General features: G+C 41.6%; 1 protein-coding gene across 3 annotated transcripts in view; it reads right to left on the bottom strand.

Moving 5' to 3' along the window:
- Positions 1-16742, bottom strand: part of pla2r1 (phospholipase A2 receptor 1) — a 40189-nt gene that overhangs the window by 4713 nt on the left and 18734 nt on the right. For 2 of the 3 annotated variants that reach the window (XM_062527165.1, XM_062527164.1), the window contains exons 18-27: positions 16213-16274; positions 15578-15681; positions 15257-15393; positions 14523-14640; positions 14086-14225; positions 13415-13562; positions 11224-11459; positions 10786-10963; positions 6115-6246; positions 5047-5169 (exon numbers count right to left, since the gene is read on the bottom strand). In XM_062527165.1, coding sequence (XP_062383149.1) covers positions 5047-5169; positions 6115-6246; positions 10786-10963; positions 11224-11459; positions 13415-13562; positions 14086-14225; positions 14523-14640; positions 15257-15393; positions 15578-15681; positions 16213-16274 — 1378 coding nt within the window. The remainder of the gene's footprint in view (positions 1-5046; positions 5170-6114; positions 6247-10785; positions 10964-11223; positions 11460-13414; positions 13563-14085; positions 14226-14522; positions 14641-15256; positions 15394-15577; positions 15682-16212; positions 16275-16742) is intronic. The other variant, XM_062527166.1, reaches the window with a different exon arrangement.

Raw genomic sequence — 16742 nt, 5'->3', positions numbered from 1 at the left:
TAGATATGGTTACTAAGGTGTAGCTAGGGTAAACATGGTGGTTGCATAGTTTAATGAAAGTTCATAGTGTGAAGGTAGACGGTTTAAAGCTTAAACAATCCAGTTCTAACTTAACTAATGATTTCTAACAAGTATGTTAAAATGTCAACTATGTTAACAATGATAACCAGGTTGATTGGTTTACTTAGCTAATGATTTTTAGAAGTTATGCTAAAAATGTTAACTATGTTAGCAATGCTAACTATCAGGGCTGTAGTACTCGAGTCCGGTCTTGGACTCGAGTCCGATTTTTTATGGTCTCAGACTTGTCTCGGACTCGCTGGTATTTGACTTGGACTTGTCTCGGTTTCGGCCACTGGTCTTGCCAAATATGGTTCTTGGTCTCGACCGCGTCCAGGCGTCTTTATTATGTTATAATATTCAAGGGAAGTAGGAGTACACCAGGGCTTGACATTAAATGTTGCCCAGTAGCCTTCTGAAGTAGCCAAACATGCGTGTGCGCAAGGCACCCCCTCCCCTAAGCTAGCCTGTGGCTGTGCGTCTTTTTTCCCCCTCACACACACGTATGCGCAGCAGTGCCATAAACAGCGAAACATGGCTGCTAGTTTAAGTGATGCTATTGTAACGCATAATAATAGGCTAATATCAAGTTGATTTGCTCTCTTGCATCTCTCAAATTTGTGTTGCTAACCTATCTAGGCTATGGGATTTAGGTAATTTAGGCCTACTTTTGGGTTTAACGTCAAGAAGAACGTTTAGAAGGCTACGCAACCTTGGCAAACATCTGAAGAGAGCTCCTGCCATGCCGCTAGCTCAGGTCATGTATGTCATTCGTATAGTGGTCACTGAAATCATTAATGACATTAAAAGACACTTATCTCTTCTATGATCCCAAAAAGATTGTCTTCGACTTGTTATATTTTCAAACATTTAATCAATCTAATGATATAGAAAATTAATTGCACCTCTGATTCCATCCTAATACGCGTTATGCGCAACTATTATTTTATTCACTAGTGTAGACTGTGTAGGCTAATTACTTTCACCACGTATTTCTTAAGTGACAGGCACTCAATTACACCTACTGTACACACAACCAATGTGCATTCAATTAGCCCTACACACCACATTAAACATACTGTAGATACTGACAGTATGTATCCAAGACATTAAAGATATGTCTTATTTTAGTGCACAGAGAAAACTGAAATAACATGCCTTTAATAATGGGGCAACCATTTTTTTTTTGTATTTGGCAACCAAAACCTTATGCCTGGTTGCTGGCAACCACTTTCAAAAGCTAATGTTGAGCCCTGGAAAACACTTATATTGGTCATTCTTGTCTATGTCTGGAGTGAAGCTATATTGTACTTTAGTTGTTCAAATGCTCAGTACTAGTACCTAGCAGTGGTAATAGTAGTTGATTGGTGTTTGTATCAGGTATCATCTTGTATCATTCTGTTTTCTTTAGATTAGATTATGTGATATCAAGGGGAATGGTTATACTTACAAATCCTGGGTGTTGTGACACTGTTTTTGCTTTTAGATCAACAACTAATAACCCAAAATTATTGTCTCTATACTGTCATGCATACAACTTGTTTTTTTCTGTCCTGGACGCGGTCTTGACTCGGTCTGTCCTGGACTTGAACCTCTTTGGACTCGGTCTTGACTTGGTCTCGACCGGTCCTGGTCTTGGACTTGTCTTGGACTCGACAAAGGTGGTCTTGACTACAGCCCTGCTAACTATATTAACAATGCTAACCAGGGGGGTATTTCACAAAACCAAGATAGGGGATTTAGACAGGCTTACTGGGTTATCCTGGATGAACATAGCCTTGACTTGGTTTCACAGAAGAGATCACATATAAGATACCATGGGAATTTATACTTGGAAGCTAGCCTGCTCCCGACCAGGCTAACAGCCAAGCTAAGTTAATTCTAATGGTAATTACATTATCTGATTGGTTCTGCTAGCTGTCAGTCAAATCAGACCTCCATGCGATTTTTTCAAAGAGCTGTATTCCATTTATATATTATTTGCTACTTGTATTTACTCGCAAAACACAGCAGAATGGCTGCCTATACCATATGGGTGTCATTTAAATTATGGTGGCCTTATAATACTCGTTGTTTGCTTCTTTTTTGACGGACGTTTGATGAATAGCCTACTGTAGTAGTTGGTTGGAAGTGGAGGGGACATTTTTCGAAGGTGTTTTCAACTAATTCGGCCTTTAAGACAAATTAAGATAATATAGGACATACTTTGTGCATCTTTGCGGTGGCAAAGAGCTTTCTTAATGACGTTGCGTGCTGAGACAAGGAAGCTCTCACACGTGGGTGCATACGTAAATTTGCATTCAGTTGATCTGCCACACCTACTCCCGCTATGTAACAGAAATACTCATGATTCCCATCCAAAAAAGTACAACTTTACCTCGTTGTTAGTCTATATCAAAAGCGGTTGTTCACTTTGTGTGCAAGACGCTATTTTTCGCGTCTTTTTTATTCCCACCGTGAGTTATTTGGGGGAGAAACGAGAACGCGCACACATACCGAATAACTTACACCTGTCTTGACCTAGCCGCCTCAACTCATCTGCGCTCAGCATTAGTGAAACGTATTTAGCATGTTTACTTTGACCAGGCTTGGTCAACCGCGTGTGTCGTCACTTATCTTGGATCTACTTACTCTGGTTTTGTGAAATAGGCCCCTGGTTGATTAGCTAACTTAGCTATGATTTCTAGCAGTAATGTTAAAAATGCTAACTATGTTAACAATGCTAACTATGCTAACAATGCTAACCAGGTTGATTAGCTAACTTAGTTGATGATTCTGACAGTTACGTTAAAAATGCTAACTATGCTAACTATGTTAACAATGCTAACCAGCTTGATTAGCTAACTTAGCTAATGATTTCTAACAGTAATGTTAAAAATGTTAACTATGCTAACAATGCTAACTATGCTAACTAGCTAACTTGTTAGTGAGGACTTTTATTTTGAAACAGTAGTTGCTAGTGTATCCATGGTGCCCACTATCAGGAAGTTACTGCAGTATAATCATGTTGGTTGCTATGGAAACGGTCATAAACGCTTAATTTTAATGGTTGCTATGTTGGTTGCTAGGTACATGGAGGTTTATGTAGTTGACTGGAGGCATAGTTGATGATAACTGACAGTTGGAATGGTTGAACAGTTAAATAGTTGAGTAGTTTCAATGGTTAAATGATTTAATAGTGTATTATTGCAGTGAGGACTTTTATTTTGAAACAGTTGTGGACAGAGGAAACAGTTTAACAGGATATGTAGTCTTCACAGAGAGATTGTATGAGAGAGAGAGAGAGCTGCTGCAGGTGGGGCTGGCCACCTGGCATAAGATTCTAATTACAGTGCATGAAAATGCACTGTACTATTCTTCCTAGACTTCTTCTTATTACAGTGCATGAAAATGCACTGTACTGTTCTTCCTAGGCTTCTTCTTATTACAGTGCATGAAAATGCACTGTACTGTTCTTCCTAGGCTTCTTCTTCTAATTAGAGTGCATGAAAATGCACTCTACTGTTATCCGGTTTCTTCTTATTACAGTGCATGAAAATGCACTGTACTGTTCTTCCTAGGCTTCTTCTTCTTCTTCTTTTTCTTATCATTATTCCGCTGACCAAACCAAAGTATCCCCACGTCTTTATGTGGTCGGATAGAGAGTCCAGAATAAATTTAATCGGGTCAGTACCTTTCCGGAAATGTTGCAGCTGCAGCTGGCAACGCTTTAACGACACTTTATTAACATTTCCTCTATCCGACCACATAAAGACATGGGGATACTTCGGTTTGGCTTTAGGGATCCTCTACTCACTACCACGTAAGTGTAGTGTTGTTTGGAACAGTAGAAGAGGTATAAAAATAGCGTTTTGTAGCGGTGAAAGGACATGCCCGCGTCACTTCCAGGCTAACGAGTTTTGGCTAAAAACGGTGAGCTCGAACTTTCTCAAAATACATCCGAATGACATGATTTTGGTGTCAACTCAACGTATGTACTCCCAATAGTCCGAAAAATTTATCTAAAGTGCATTTCACTCCGGATTATCCCTTTAAAGTGTTTGGTGCAACAATCCCCTGACACAGAATGGCAACACATGCCAGAGTTTAGAAGTGAACTAGAAAAGCACTACGAGAGCGCAGACCTTCGCCAAGCAAAAACATAACCACTTCCTGGATCCAGAAGGTTATACGGATTTAAGCGTTTCTTCCTTGAGTCATTTCAGACCTTCACAGAAAAATTTGTTGAAATCCATGCATAACTTTTTGAGTTATCTTGCTAACAAACAAACAAACAGACAGACAAACAAACAAACAAACCTTGATGAAAACATAACCTATCCTAACATATCCTTAGCGGAGGTTATTATTTTAATTGAGTAAACCCCACAGCTGCATAGGTAGCCTACTCTCTCCTTGTTCTTGCACAAGCCTACCGTAGTCTACAGCTAGACTGAAGCTCTGAATAATGACAGTGCCAATCGCAAAAGATATAGTAATTTCATCACATTTGGAGATGGATCTGGGCCCAGTTTTAGAGAGGGTTGTGACACAATTAAAGAGGTCAGCAGTCAGTGATTGTATGTCATAAAAAAATTTGTCACAGCTGTCCCCCAAACAAAATCGAAACTGCGTGGAGTTTCTCTGAAATACAGAAGATAGGGGCAGGTTACCTTTCTGGCGTGCTTCCTTTGGTCCCTAAGTACAATGTACTTAGTTTTGGACAAAAATGTCTGCCATTAAATTTAAATATAAACATAAACACAAACAAAAGTGACTTCCTGCCCAATCGCTGACAGCACCTTTAAAGTTGTAATCAAAACAGAAATGAGCCTGGTACACTTCGGCTTGGTCACAAGTGCATATGGAATACCCTCTGCTAAGTCTAAGTTGAGTATAACATATTGACATATATGTGTGTGTACTTGTGTTGTGTAAATGTATTTGTATTATTTGTTTAGTTGTTTTGTTGAACTGAGTTGTAAATGATTGTGTGAGTGTTCTTACTGTCAGTGTCAAAAAGAATGCCCAGCCACACCGTCTGATGTGGGAGTCCATAGGATCCAAGCTGCTCCAGTATAAAGCGACTCTCCTCTTCACTCCTAATGGTCAGCACATCCGAGGAATTCCCTAACAAAACAACCAACCAAAAATAACCAATGAATACTTGCCCATTGTTAAGAACTATTTTCAAAGTTGTAAAATACATCACTTTATTTCAATAATTTAATTATATTAATTGTTAAGTTAGGTATGCATTGATTGTCAAATCCTACAACAGGGGATTCATTCTCCAGCAGAGGGCACCCCAGCTACAGAAACAGAGCTGGTACCATAATACTGTACATGAGAATTTATCTATTGCACTTTTTTGTCTGTAGTGATTACCTGAGTGAGTGCATCTTCTATACAGTGGGGAGAATAAGTATTTGAACCCATGCTAAAGTTAACTAAAAAGAGGAATATAAAATCATCCTTTGGAAATTGATCTTAATGCCTTAATTAAAGTAAAGTAGTTTAGGAGTAAAAATCAAACCTTTAAGGACACCAATTTTCTTTCTGAATGAAGAATGTATTGTAAATACATAAATGTTCTTCCTTAAAATAGGAGAGAATAAGTATTTGACCCCTATGTTAAATTCCCATAGAGGCAGGAAGATTTTGTTTTATATGTTTTTATTTTCAAAGTCCAGCTATTTCATGGATCCAGGATACTATGCATCCTGTGTGTGTGTGTGTGTGTGTGTGTGTGTGTGTGTGTGTGTGTGTGTGTGTGTGTGTGTGTGTGTGTGTGTGTGTGTGTGTGTGTGTGTGTGTGTGTGTGTGTGTGTGTGTGTGTGTCAAAAAGAAAGCCTTGCACCAAACACATTGAAAAGAGAGCCCTGCTGTGTGTGTATGGAATGAAGTGTTGAAGTGTGTGCACTAGAATGTGGTGTGTTTGTGTATGGTACGGTATGGTATATGGTATGTGTTGGTCAGAGTGTGTGTGTGTGTGTGTGTGTGTGTGTGTGTGAAAGAGAGAGATAGAGAGAGAGAGTGAGAGGGAGAGAGGGAGAGAGAGAGATGACTGTGTACCTTTCTGTCGGCAGTGTTCTCTGGCCTCCTCCAGGCCCAGTCTCTGAAGCACAGGCTCAAAGTTGTAGCAGCTGCCCCTGAACTTCAGCCAGCTAGAGGAGCAGGCCACGCCATGGGAGAAGGCATTACTTTCTGCACCAGAGGGACACACAACACAGAACACACACACTCATACACCTGCTCACATGGCACATTGCACAGATACACCACATGCACACACACACACAGACACACACACACACACACACACACACACACACACACACACACACACACACACACACACACACACATACACACACACACACACACACACACACACACACACACACACAGTACCTCCGTCTGGCTCAAAAGATGCTTTGGGGATGGTATTCAAGAGGCATGAGAAAAATGTTCAGATGGACCTGAATAGTGTGCTTCAGGAATTCCCGTTTTTGCGTCTGTGTACTACATTTCATTTGGAAAACTACTCCAACTACCACATGATGACACAAACAATATACACTGAAAACAGAAAGGGTATCCTATAATGTTGAAAATAAATGACAAATCAGACCTCTCTGCTGTAACAACTGCACAAGGTTAATTTATATTTCAGCCAAGATGCTAAACACACACAGCTGTTGAAGACGGGCTGTCAACACATCAAAAGCTACGATATATACTAGAGAGGGCCAGAGACGGCAGGAGAAGAGGAAATGCCTTCTTCACACAGTTATTGACACATACAGTTCACACATCACACAGTTATTGACACATACAGTACAGTCAGACTTCCTGTCGCTGCTTTCGCCACATCATATCACATTAGCAGGCAAAGGCTATCTGGCTCTCTGCACTCACTCACATTTTCTCTAACTTTTGTTGAATGCCAGCTAAGAGTAAGCTCCAAGGTTACTTTTTCAACCAGTTGTTCACCCCAATTCTTCCCTTAATGGCTTTTTTGTAGGTTGAACTTGTTTTTACCATCCTCCTCCTGGTTCTTCAGAAAACAAATAAACCCTGAATGAATGGCTTTGTAGAAATTTAGCAATTTCAAGTAGGTGTTAGATGACTTATGCTATGCTTATACTTTATGCACATTGGACCCTATCATGCAGACAGCGCAGTGAGCTTTCGCGACTTGCGCAACCTATCATTACTATTCTCTGCGAGTGCATGCTTCTTTTTTCCGGCGCAAATGTACATTCTCTAGATAGGAGATGATATCGTGCCCTAACGGGCATGTCAGTGAAGAGAAGAGGTATGGTCCGGCGCAAAGCTCACCAGTTGCTAATACAGCGCCCTCCACAATTATTGGCACCCCTGGTTAAGATGTGTTCTTTAGCTTCTAATAAATTATTTTTTTCCAAATAATATAGGACCACAATGAAAAAAAAAAGCGTAAAATCCAACCTTTAATACAAGTGCATTTATTTAGAAGGAAAAAAATCCCACATTAAGAAATAATTATTCTTCATAAAATCACCTGTTCCACAATTATTGGCACCCCTAACAATTCCTAGGAAATAAATGTAATTAAAGTATTTCTGTCATTTCTGTCATTTCTACAGTAGTTTACAAAGTCAATCAGAGTATGTAGGAACATTTAATTAGTAATTCTTAACATCCTGTTTCCCTGGGCTATCAATATGACGTGACACAGAGGCCATTTCTCTTCAACATGGGAAAGACAAAGGAACACACTGTTCAAGTAAGGCAGATGTGTGTCGACCTTCACAACTAAGGCAATGGCTATAAGAAAATAGCCACTCGCACACCTGCCCATATCTATGGTCAGAGGAATCGTTAAGAAGTTTAAAACAACTGGAACAGTGGTAAACAAGCCTGGAAGAGGATGCATGTTTATTTTGCCACCACGCACAGTGAGGAGGATGGTAAGAGAAATAAAAAAATCTCCAAAACTCACTGTTACAGAATTGCATCAAATGGTTGCATCTTGGGGTCACAAAGTCTCCAAAACAACCATCAGGCACTATCTACATGCCAACAAGTTGTTTGGGAGGCATGCAGGGAAAACAACCTTTCTCACTCAAAATCATAAGCACAAACGTCTGGAGCGGTACTGGGCCTTCAACTGGGACCGTGTGCTTTGGTCAGATGAGACAAAGTTAGAGCTTTTTGGCAACAAACACTCTAAGTGGGTCTGGCGTAACAAAAAGATGAGTATGCAGAACAGCACCTCATGCCCACTGTGAAGTATGGGGGAGGATAGGTGATGCTGTGGGCCTGTTTATCTTCCAAAGGGCCAGGGAACCTTGTTAGGGTACATGGCATCATGAATGCTTTGAAATACCAGGACATTTTAAATCAAATCTGGTGGCCTCTGCCCGAAAGCTGAAGATGGATCGTCACTGGGTCTTTCAGCAAGATAATGACCCTAAACATATGGCCGCTTTTTTTTTCATTGTGGTCCTACATTATTCGGAAAAAAAATGAATTTATCAGAAGCTAAAGAACACATCTTAACCAGGGGTGCCAATAATTGTGGAGGGCGCTGTATATGGATGTAGAAAGTAAGTGCGCCACTGACAAGGAAAAACCTTGGGGATATGGAAGAGTGCACAGTGTGCGCACACACCCTACTTCTTTCAGCAGGAGTGCGCGGCCCGAATATAATTAAATAATATTTGTCCGTTTCTCGGTTTTAGGTTTGTGTATTGGTCAGCAAAAAGTAGCCTACATAGCATAACATCCACATGCAATAATACAACAACAACGTCTAACAGTGACCTGCTCATTTGGACAACATTACACAGCCCTATGGCTAAGTTACCTTTACTTTTGTTCTATCGTACCTTTAACGTCTGGCATTAAACAGCTGTAGCGTTCTAACAATTGTCTACCTTGTTTTTGCTCACCTGGAATAACTCCTCTAGCTTTGCTGCCTCCATCCTCCATCCTTTCTGGTTTGTTTGTTTAAAAGAACTTGCGATATCCATGATGAGTAGGCTATTGAGCTAGTGAAGTAGCTTCACATTGTGTGCTGATAGCCGAGTAAAAGAAAACAACAAGTAGCCTAGTTAGTTGCGCGCCTGCGTGCGTAATCTCTCCTGTTCAAACGAAATGTGTGCGCGTGGATATAGCTCTGCATTAAGTTAATTTTGATAACGTGTTGACTGACTTAACTTAAAATAGAAAATTGTAAATAGCCTGATGGCAGGCAGCTAATGGGATGCTGTGCATATTTGGGAGGGTACGGTATGGTATGCCAATTTGGTGTGAATACACACACACACACAAGGGAAATTTTCTATCGTTGTTGTGTAGCCTGATGGTACGCACAGTGCGTACGGACGTAAGCCTACACCTGCAGGCGCGCATCTACATCTACACCTACAGTATTTAAGTCATAAGCCCCGAGAGACCGTAGGCTAGTGCCTAAAACCCCCCTTAGCTGTTCTAAAATCAGTGTAAACTACGGACTTGAGTGGCTTATTGCTTTTCTAAAACGGTCCGCCAAGAAATATTTCCTCCATATGAATGGTTGCCATGCAATGTTGAGACGCAGCTACTTTAACTTTTGTGCAAGTTGTGGTAGCACATTAACGAAATGCGGCCAAGGTGCATGTTTGTGTTGGATTTTACAACAGCATCGAACGCAATTCAGCCAATCATCATCAAGGACCGGAACTATCTGTGTTAGAAAATAATATTCACACATCATGTACATTATTTTCACAATTTTCCAGCATAAGGCCTCATGTGCCTCACACATGAGCAAATCGGTCTCTTCTGGAGTAAATCTTTCCTGACGCCCAGGTAAATCCGCCATGATAATACCAACAGGCTATGGAACAATGCGCCAGGCTTTTAAAGGGAATTAGAGTGTGAAATGTAATTGGTTTATTGCATGCTACGCCCAAAAGACACCCACGACTAATTAACTAAATTAAGACAACCCCTTTTGACTGTGCGCCGAGCGCAATGTTCTGTTTTCACGCCATCACTATAGCCTTTTGCGCTCGGAACGCCCCCAAAGATATTTGCGCGTTTGACTTGCGACAATGCGCATTTGATCCTGAGAATAGAGCCCATTGTGTTCATGGCACTATGCCACTCAATGAGAGGATTTAAGAATGGTAGCACAGAGTGAGCCGAAATACTGTCTCTATACAACCACACTTAAAGCAACACTAAAGTACTTTTCCTTTGTCACAAGCACGCTATTTGTTTATTCAGCAAATAATGATGTCAACAGACAAGGTAGAGTATGTTGCATGATTTTAGGAAGATATGATGTATTGCGACATCGGAGTGATGTCAAATTTGCAGTTTTTTTATGTCTCATTCCATTGATCCGCTACCCAATCTGGTAAACTTACAGTACATAGTGTGGTTATAGGCTATAGAGAGTCACAAAGCGTTCACCCTGTTACGAGAGGTCACCCTGTGCCATTCACCTTGTTTCGAGTTGATGAACCACTGAAATGATTTTGGAAACATTATTTTAAAGTACAAAAAAACCCTTTAGCGTTGCCTTAAAGACCACTTCTCCACAACATCTGAACACAACATCATTTTTAGTTCAAGGCCATTTCAGCCATATGCAGAACCAGTACTAACACACAAATTCTAGAGCAGATAAAAATATATATCAACATACTCAAGTACACATAGCAGAGATAGTGATGCTATGGCCAGACAGAGGGGCCTCTGGACACTTACTAGGTGGCGGGACATGACACAGTGCTCCCCTGAGGCCCATCTCGCAGTCTGCCCGCCTCCAGCCTCCTGTGGTGTCCATGTAGACGCAGTCTCCCACCACGTGGTCATCATCATCGGCTGCGTCCCAGTGCGTGTACAGGGTGTCGCTGCCGTCCGACCACTGGTAGTTTATGCCATCCTGTGTACGCGTAAGGTATACATTTTCATTTCAGTAGAATGAATTATTGCTTGCCATTGTTAAAATGAAATATACAGTCCTAATACATCTATCCATGTACATACACTATAGTATATCCTGACTCACACCCACTCTGTCTTTCTTCTTCACACACACTCTCTTTCCCTCGCTCACTCACACACAGCAACACTTTTCTAAACCATATCATAGATGAGCGGTCACACACACACACACACACACACAGGAACAGAGGCCCATACATCTTGACTGTAAAGCCCAATCCAGTGGGGGAAGCCCAGTTTGTTGACGAGCACAGTGAGGTAGGCCTGGTGGAAGGGGTCCGTGATGCTGACCAGCTCGGCCTCCTGCTCCACGCACGCACTCAGCGCCATGTACCAGCTCAGGTTGGCGTGCACCAGCCGGTAGCTGCGGTTCTTGTACTCAGAGATCTCCAGGGAGCTGGGCAGGTAGGAGTGAGTGGGGGGCTTCTTTGGGTCTGAGAGAGAGAGGTTCAATAAGAATGATATAAATACATGCACATTTGAAAATCTTGGCCAATTCTTCAGCCTTGAGCAAAAGAGATAAAGTACTTTCGAAATAAAGTAGAAGTATTCACAGGCCTATTCCATATTTTAAGCAGAGGCAACAGCATGAAAGTCAGACAGACAAACACACAAACATACACACATCTCATTATACTGGCACATTCAGACAGACAGACACAGGGACATCTGACCTTGTGCTTTCAGACGGACAGACAGACACAGGGACATCTGACCTTGTGCTTTCAGACAGACAGACAGACACAGGGACATCTGACCTTGTGCTTTCAGACAGACAGAGAGACACAAGGACATCTGACCTTGTGCTTTCAGACAGACAGACAGACACAAGGACATCTAACTTGTGCTTTCAGACAGACAGACAGACAGTAGGGGTGGCACGGTTCACAAAATCCACGGTTCGGTTCGTATCACGGTTTAGGGTCACGGTTTTCGGTTCGGTACGGTTCTTGTTGTTATTTTTTCTTTTACTCTTTAACACTCCAGAAACATATTTCAGCATATAGCTTAATCATCCACAATTAGGCTAGAGTATTTAGAGAATAGTTATCATGTAATAATGCACAAACTGAATTTGACTTCACATAAAGCACATTATTGTCTGAGGAAACTAAGCTTCAGTTGAGATTTTGATAAAGCAAGAGGGAAGACATTGATGATTTCAACAATCTTTTAATTTATTTGGCAGGGATGGTGCACCAGCACAAAATGTAGGTCGTCCACCCATATTTTTCATTGCATCGCCTTTTCATCGCTCTCCTTTCATATAGTGTGAATGATTTTTTTAACAAGATGTAAAGCTTGTCTTTATTTGAAACACACACACATTATGTAATTATTTATACATTATATATACTGACATGTCTGATATTCATAACAGCAAACTTTATGCAGATTATAGCCTACTATTCATTATAACTCCACCTCTTAAATTCAGCTGTCTGGCTGAAGCTTCACAATATTGTAAACAAAGTAGCAGGCTAAGCTCATCATACTCTACTGGTTGGACTGTTCAGTTTCCCCACATGTGTTTTAGTTTCAAGGTAAGCTAATACTTTTTCTCCTTGGGACAGGCCCTTTTAAGCCTTGGAGTTGAAAACATTGGTATTGAGATGGTCAGTCAACTTGAATGCAATAGCCTTCTAATGATGCTAACCGTTTTTAACAGTAATTTAGCTAATCGTCTTCTGTGCGTCATTGCGTGTTGTGTTCATGTAATACAGTACATACATACTTTTACAGTTCTAATTCTATTACTTAGGATGCCTGTTTTACGTTGCACTTTTGACACTGTAAGGCCACCGTAGGTGCGCGCTAATTGTGTGAGGTTTTGGAGAAAATAAACAAGTGCGTTGCTGCATCCATGAAGTGAAGACTAGTCGTTATTTTAGCAACATAACATTGCGTTCACGATTGTGAATGTTCTATTTGGATTACTGTGCATGTCGAGGGCGGGTGTCCATTGAACGCGCACGAGAGCGGGCCAAGGAGAATGAGTTTACTTCTACTATTTGGTAAAGTTGCACGCATAGTCTACAGTTGCGGAAGAACATGCTTCCACCCGAGCAGGGTCAGGTGCATCAGTTTGACCACGCTAGGGATGATCTCTTGCACTTGCCATTTCTAAAACCTTGCGCGCAGCACTCAAAACGCCATACTCCTACTCTCGCACGTAAGGGAAACACGTCGTCACATATGGGAATCAATTGCGCATGCCATAATTAGCCTGAACCGTAGGACCGTACGACGAACACACACTCCGAACCGTGACATGCGAACCGCACGGTTCGGAGCATTTTTCAAAAACCGTGCCACCCCTAACAGACAGACACAGGGACACCTGACCTTGTGCTTTTCAGACAGACAGACAGACACAGGGACATCTGACCTTGTGGTTTCTGACACACAAAGCCGTAGCCACTCTCTGTGCACTTCTCGTCGTACCATTTCCCTGTGAAGTGGAAGTTGTGGTTGTTGGAGAGCAGTGTGCAAAGGGATGCATCTCCATCAAGAGGACCATTCAGCCACTCCTCATGCTGCATAGGACGGACACGGACACAGACACACACACACACACACACACACAAAAACACGCACGCACACAGACATTTTATATTCAGTTCTTATGATTTCACATTACAAGTAACATTTCTTCAGGAATCATTATCTATCAAAATATATAAGAAGTTTAACAATCCATTACTGACCTTTATGATATATTCCAAATAATGCTTATTTTGCCTCTGACTCCTATCTAGAATTGTTACCACTTGACCCTGGCTTGCAGACTATACAAACACGCACAAGCACACACACACACACACACACACACACACACACACACACACACACACACACACACACACACACACACACACACACACACACACACACACACACACACACACACACACACACACACATACACACACACACACACACACACACACATACACACACACACACACACACAAATAAACCATTTTGTTGCACACTGGTGGATGCAAATAAGGAACCTCTCTGAAACAAAGGAACCTGTTGTTTGCTTGTGATGCTTACAGTGAGAGAGCTCTTGGGTTCTATTGGGGACCAGTTGGTGAAGGTCACCGGTTTGCCGCTGGCCCAGTTCAACGTGTCCTCATCTCGAAGGCCAATCCACACTCCCACGGAGTTGCCATCCAGCAACATAGTTATGTATGCTGCAGTCAATCAACATTAAACATCAAGAGAAAGCAATGTAAAGTACTGTAAAGCAATGTACACATTTTGAGTTCATTTCCTCTAAGCCGTCACACAACTAATCGGTGACACTAAATATTCACTAGGGATATCACATGTCATGCATATGATTGACATTTAGAATCACATAATGTGAGATTCTTAATAAGAAATTGCATTCATGTATTGTATCATGTAGTTTGTCATGCAAAGTAAAAATGTATTTCAGTATGAATATGAGTACGGGCTGATGGCTCTGTGCTGGGCAACAGACCCACCTTGTTCGATCTCATCCTCGATGGTCACCAGGGAGCCGTGGAAGCTGGAGCAGATGGACTGGGCGTCCTTCCAGCTCTTCCCCTCCTCAGGGCGGCTCGGCAGGTGCAGCAGGAGGCACTGAGATCACACACGCAGGCGCAGAGACACATGAGAGAGAGAACATACCAAACATTCACACGCACGCACGCACGCACGCTCAGTGAGCAAGAAAGAGAGACAGGCAAGTACAGACAAACACACACAAATGCACAGACAGCCAGGCTCCGGCACACAGAAACACACATTCATACACCACACATGAAATCACCAACTCAAGAGCCACCTCTCAACCACAGGCATTCAAAATCTGCTCTCCTTCTCCTTTCTCACGACATAGCATTGTGTAAGGGTAGCTGGTATTTAAACCACATGATCCCTAATTGCTTCAATGTCAGAGTAGTGCTCTTGACAAGATATAAGAGAAAAGGAAGAACCTGATCAGCTTTTAAAGTTGTATTATTCAATACAGATTCTTTCATCTCTATATCTATAAATATATGGAGTATTACAAAGTATTTATAAAATCTTTATGTTTGATATACGCATTAGTAACGTAAGTGTCAAATTCACTACCAAAAAAAAGAAGGCACAAACTGCCCAACTTCATGGGTCTGTATAGGACATCTTGTTTTGGTGAGGTGATGTCCTATGATTGCTTTCTGACAGGAATTTTCAGTGTACTGTGCGGCCTCACCTTGTGTCCAAAGTAGAACCAGTTGCTGGGGCACGCGCCAAGGTAGTGGGGCTCTCTGGGAATCTCCATCACAGAGGCTGTCTTGCGTTTACACACATAACCATGGAGCTCAGAGCAGGGGTGAGCAAACCAGCCTCCTGCAGGACCCCCATTCACACAGGACATGTGATAAGTGAGTGTTTGTGAGTGTGCCCATTCATTTATTCCTGATTGATTTATGTCTGATTGTTATAACATATGCATGCCAAAGTGTGTGAGCTGGTGTGTGGGTATAATCTAGCATACTGTTTGTGTGTATGAGCTTTCGAGATCTGTGTTCACCTGTTGCTGAGGACATGTAAGCACATCGCTTCCTGCTGGCACTTTGGCTGCTGCTGTTGACCGCTTCCCAATTAGAGTAGTCATAAAATGAGCCGTCTGTCCACCTGCACATCAACACAGAATCAGACTGACCCAGAGCCATGTGTATCTAAAACACAGAATCAGACTGACCCAGAACCATGTCTATCTAAAACACAAACTCAATACTGGAATGGATTGTCTGTTATTCCTTGATTTAGACAGATCCATTTCCAGATGTATCTCACTCGAGAGCACTGTTTTCCAAAACAAGTAGACATTCCTAGCCATCCAAGCACATACCAGTAAGATGTTCGACTAATTTAAGACACACAAAACAGACACAACACAAACAGAATGTCAGCTATATTTACACAAAAGTTGAATCTCTTGCCTTGGGCAGCACTGAAAACATTCGTCATCACTGAAGCATCAGTACTTTGATACAGTATGTACACTGGGAAAAAGCCACCCGTTTACAGTGTACTCTTTCTGATTTAAGAATGGAACTGAATGTAAGATATGTTTTCCCTTCTCTTTCTGGGATTGTGAACGGTGCTACAGTAGGCCTATATACATTTCATGAATCATTCTTATGGGAATGATGGGGAACTTACTCAATGTCTTGACCAGTTTCCATCGCCAGGCCAATCCACCACTCAGTGGGGCCATGTGGAAGCTAAGACACATACACACAGATGCATAGAGAAAAAAACAGGTGTAAAGGTGAGAGTATGACTGAGTCAAAAAAAGAATAAATATCAAGAGGAAAAGAGAGTCTGTGTGAGAGAGAAGTGATGCAGAGTGTATGCTCTCAAACTGTGCCAAATGATGAGGAAAGTCGAGAGAGCTTCTCTACTAAACGGGTCTACTAAACAAACCACCTCCTTCCTTTAAAGACCCAACAGCTTCACTCTCACACACACACACACACACACACACAGTGTTTGTATGTTAATATTACCGTAACTTCTTCCAAAACTGGTAGAATTTTGCTGTCATAGCAACAGCAAAGGTCATGACAGAAATCCTCACAAAACACAAACACTTTTGAAATGTCAACTCTCACATTAAATTACATTACAAGCATAGCAACCTTTCAAAATAAGAATACTTCTACAACTCTATAGAACTATAACAGACTTGG

The sequence above is a fragment of the Sardina pilchardus genome, chromosome 23 (assembly GCF_963854185.1).
Source record: "Sardina pilchardus chromosome 23, fSarPil1.1, whole genome shotgun sequence".
In the NCBI taxonomy this organism is placed as follows: Eukaryota; Metazoa; Chordata; class Actinopteri; order Clupeiformes; family Clupeidae; genus Sardina; species Sardina pilchardus.
This window is presented reverse-complemented; position numbering and strand designations above follow the sequence as displayed.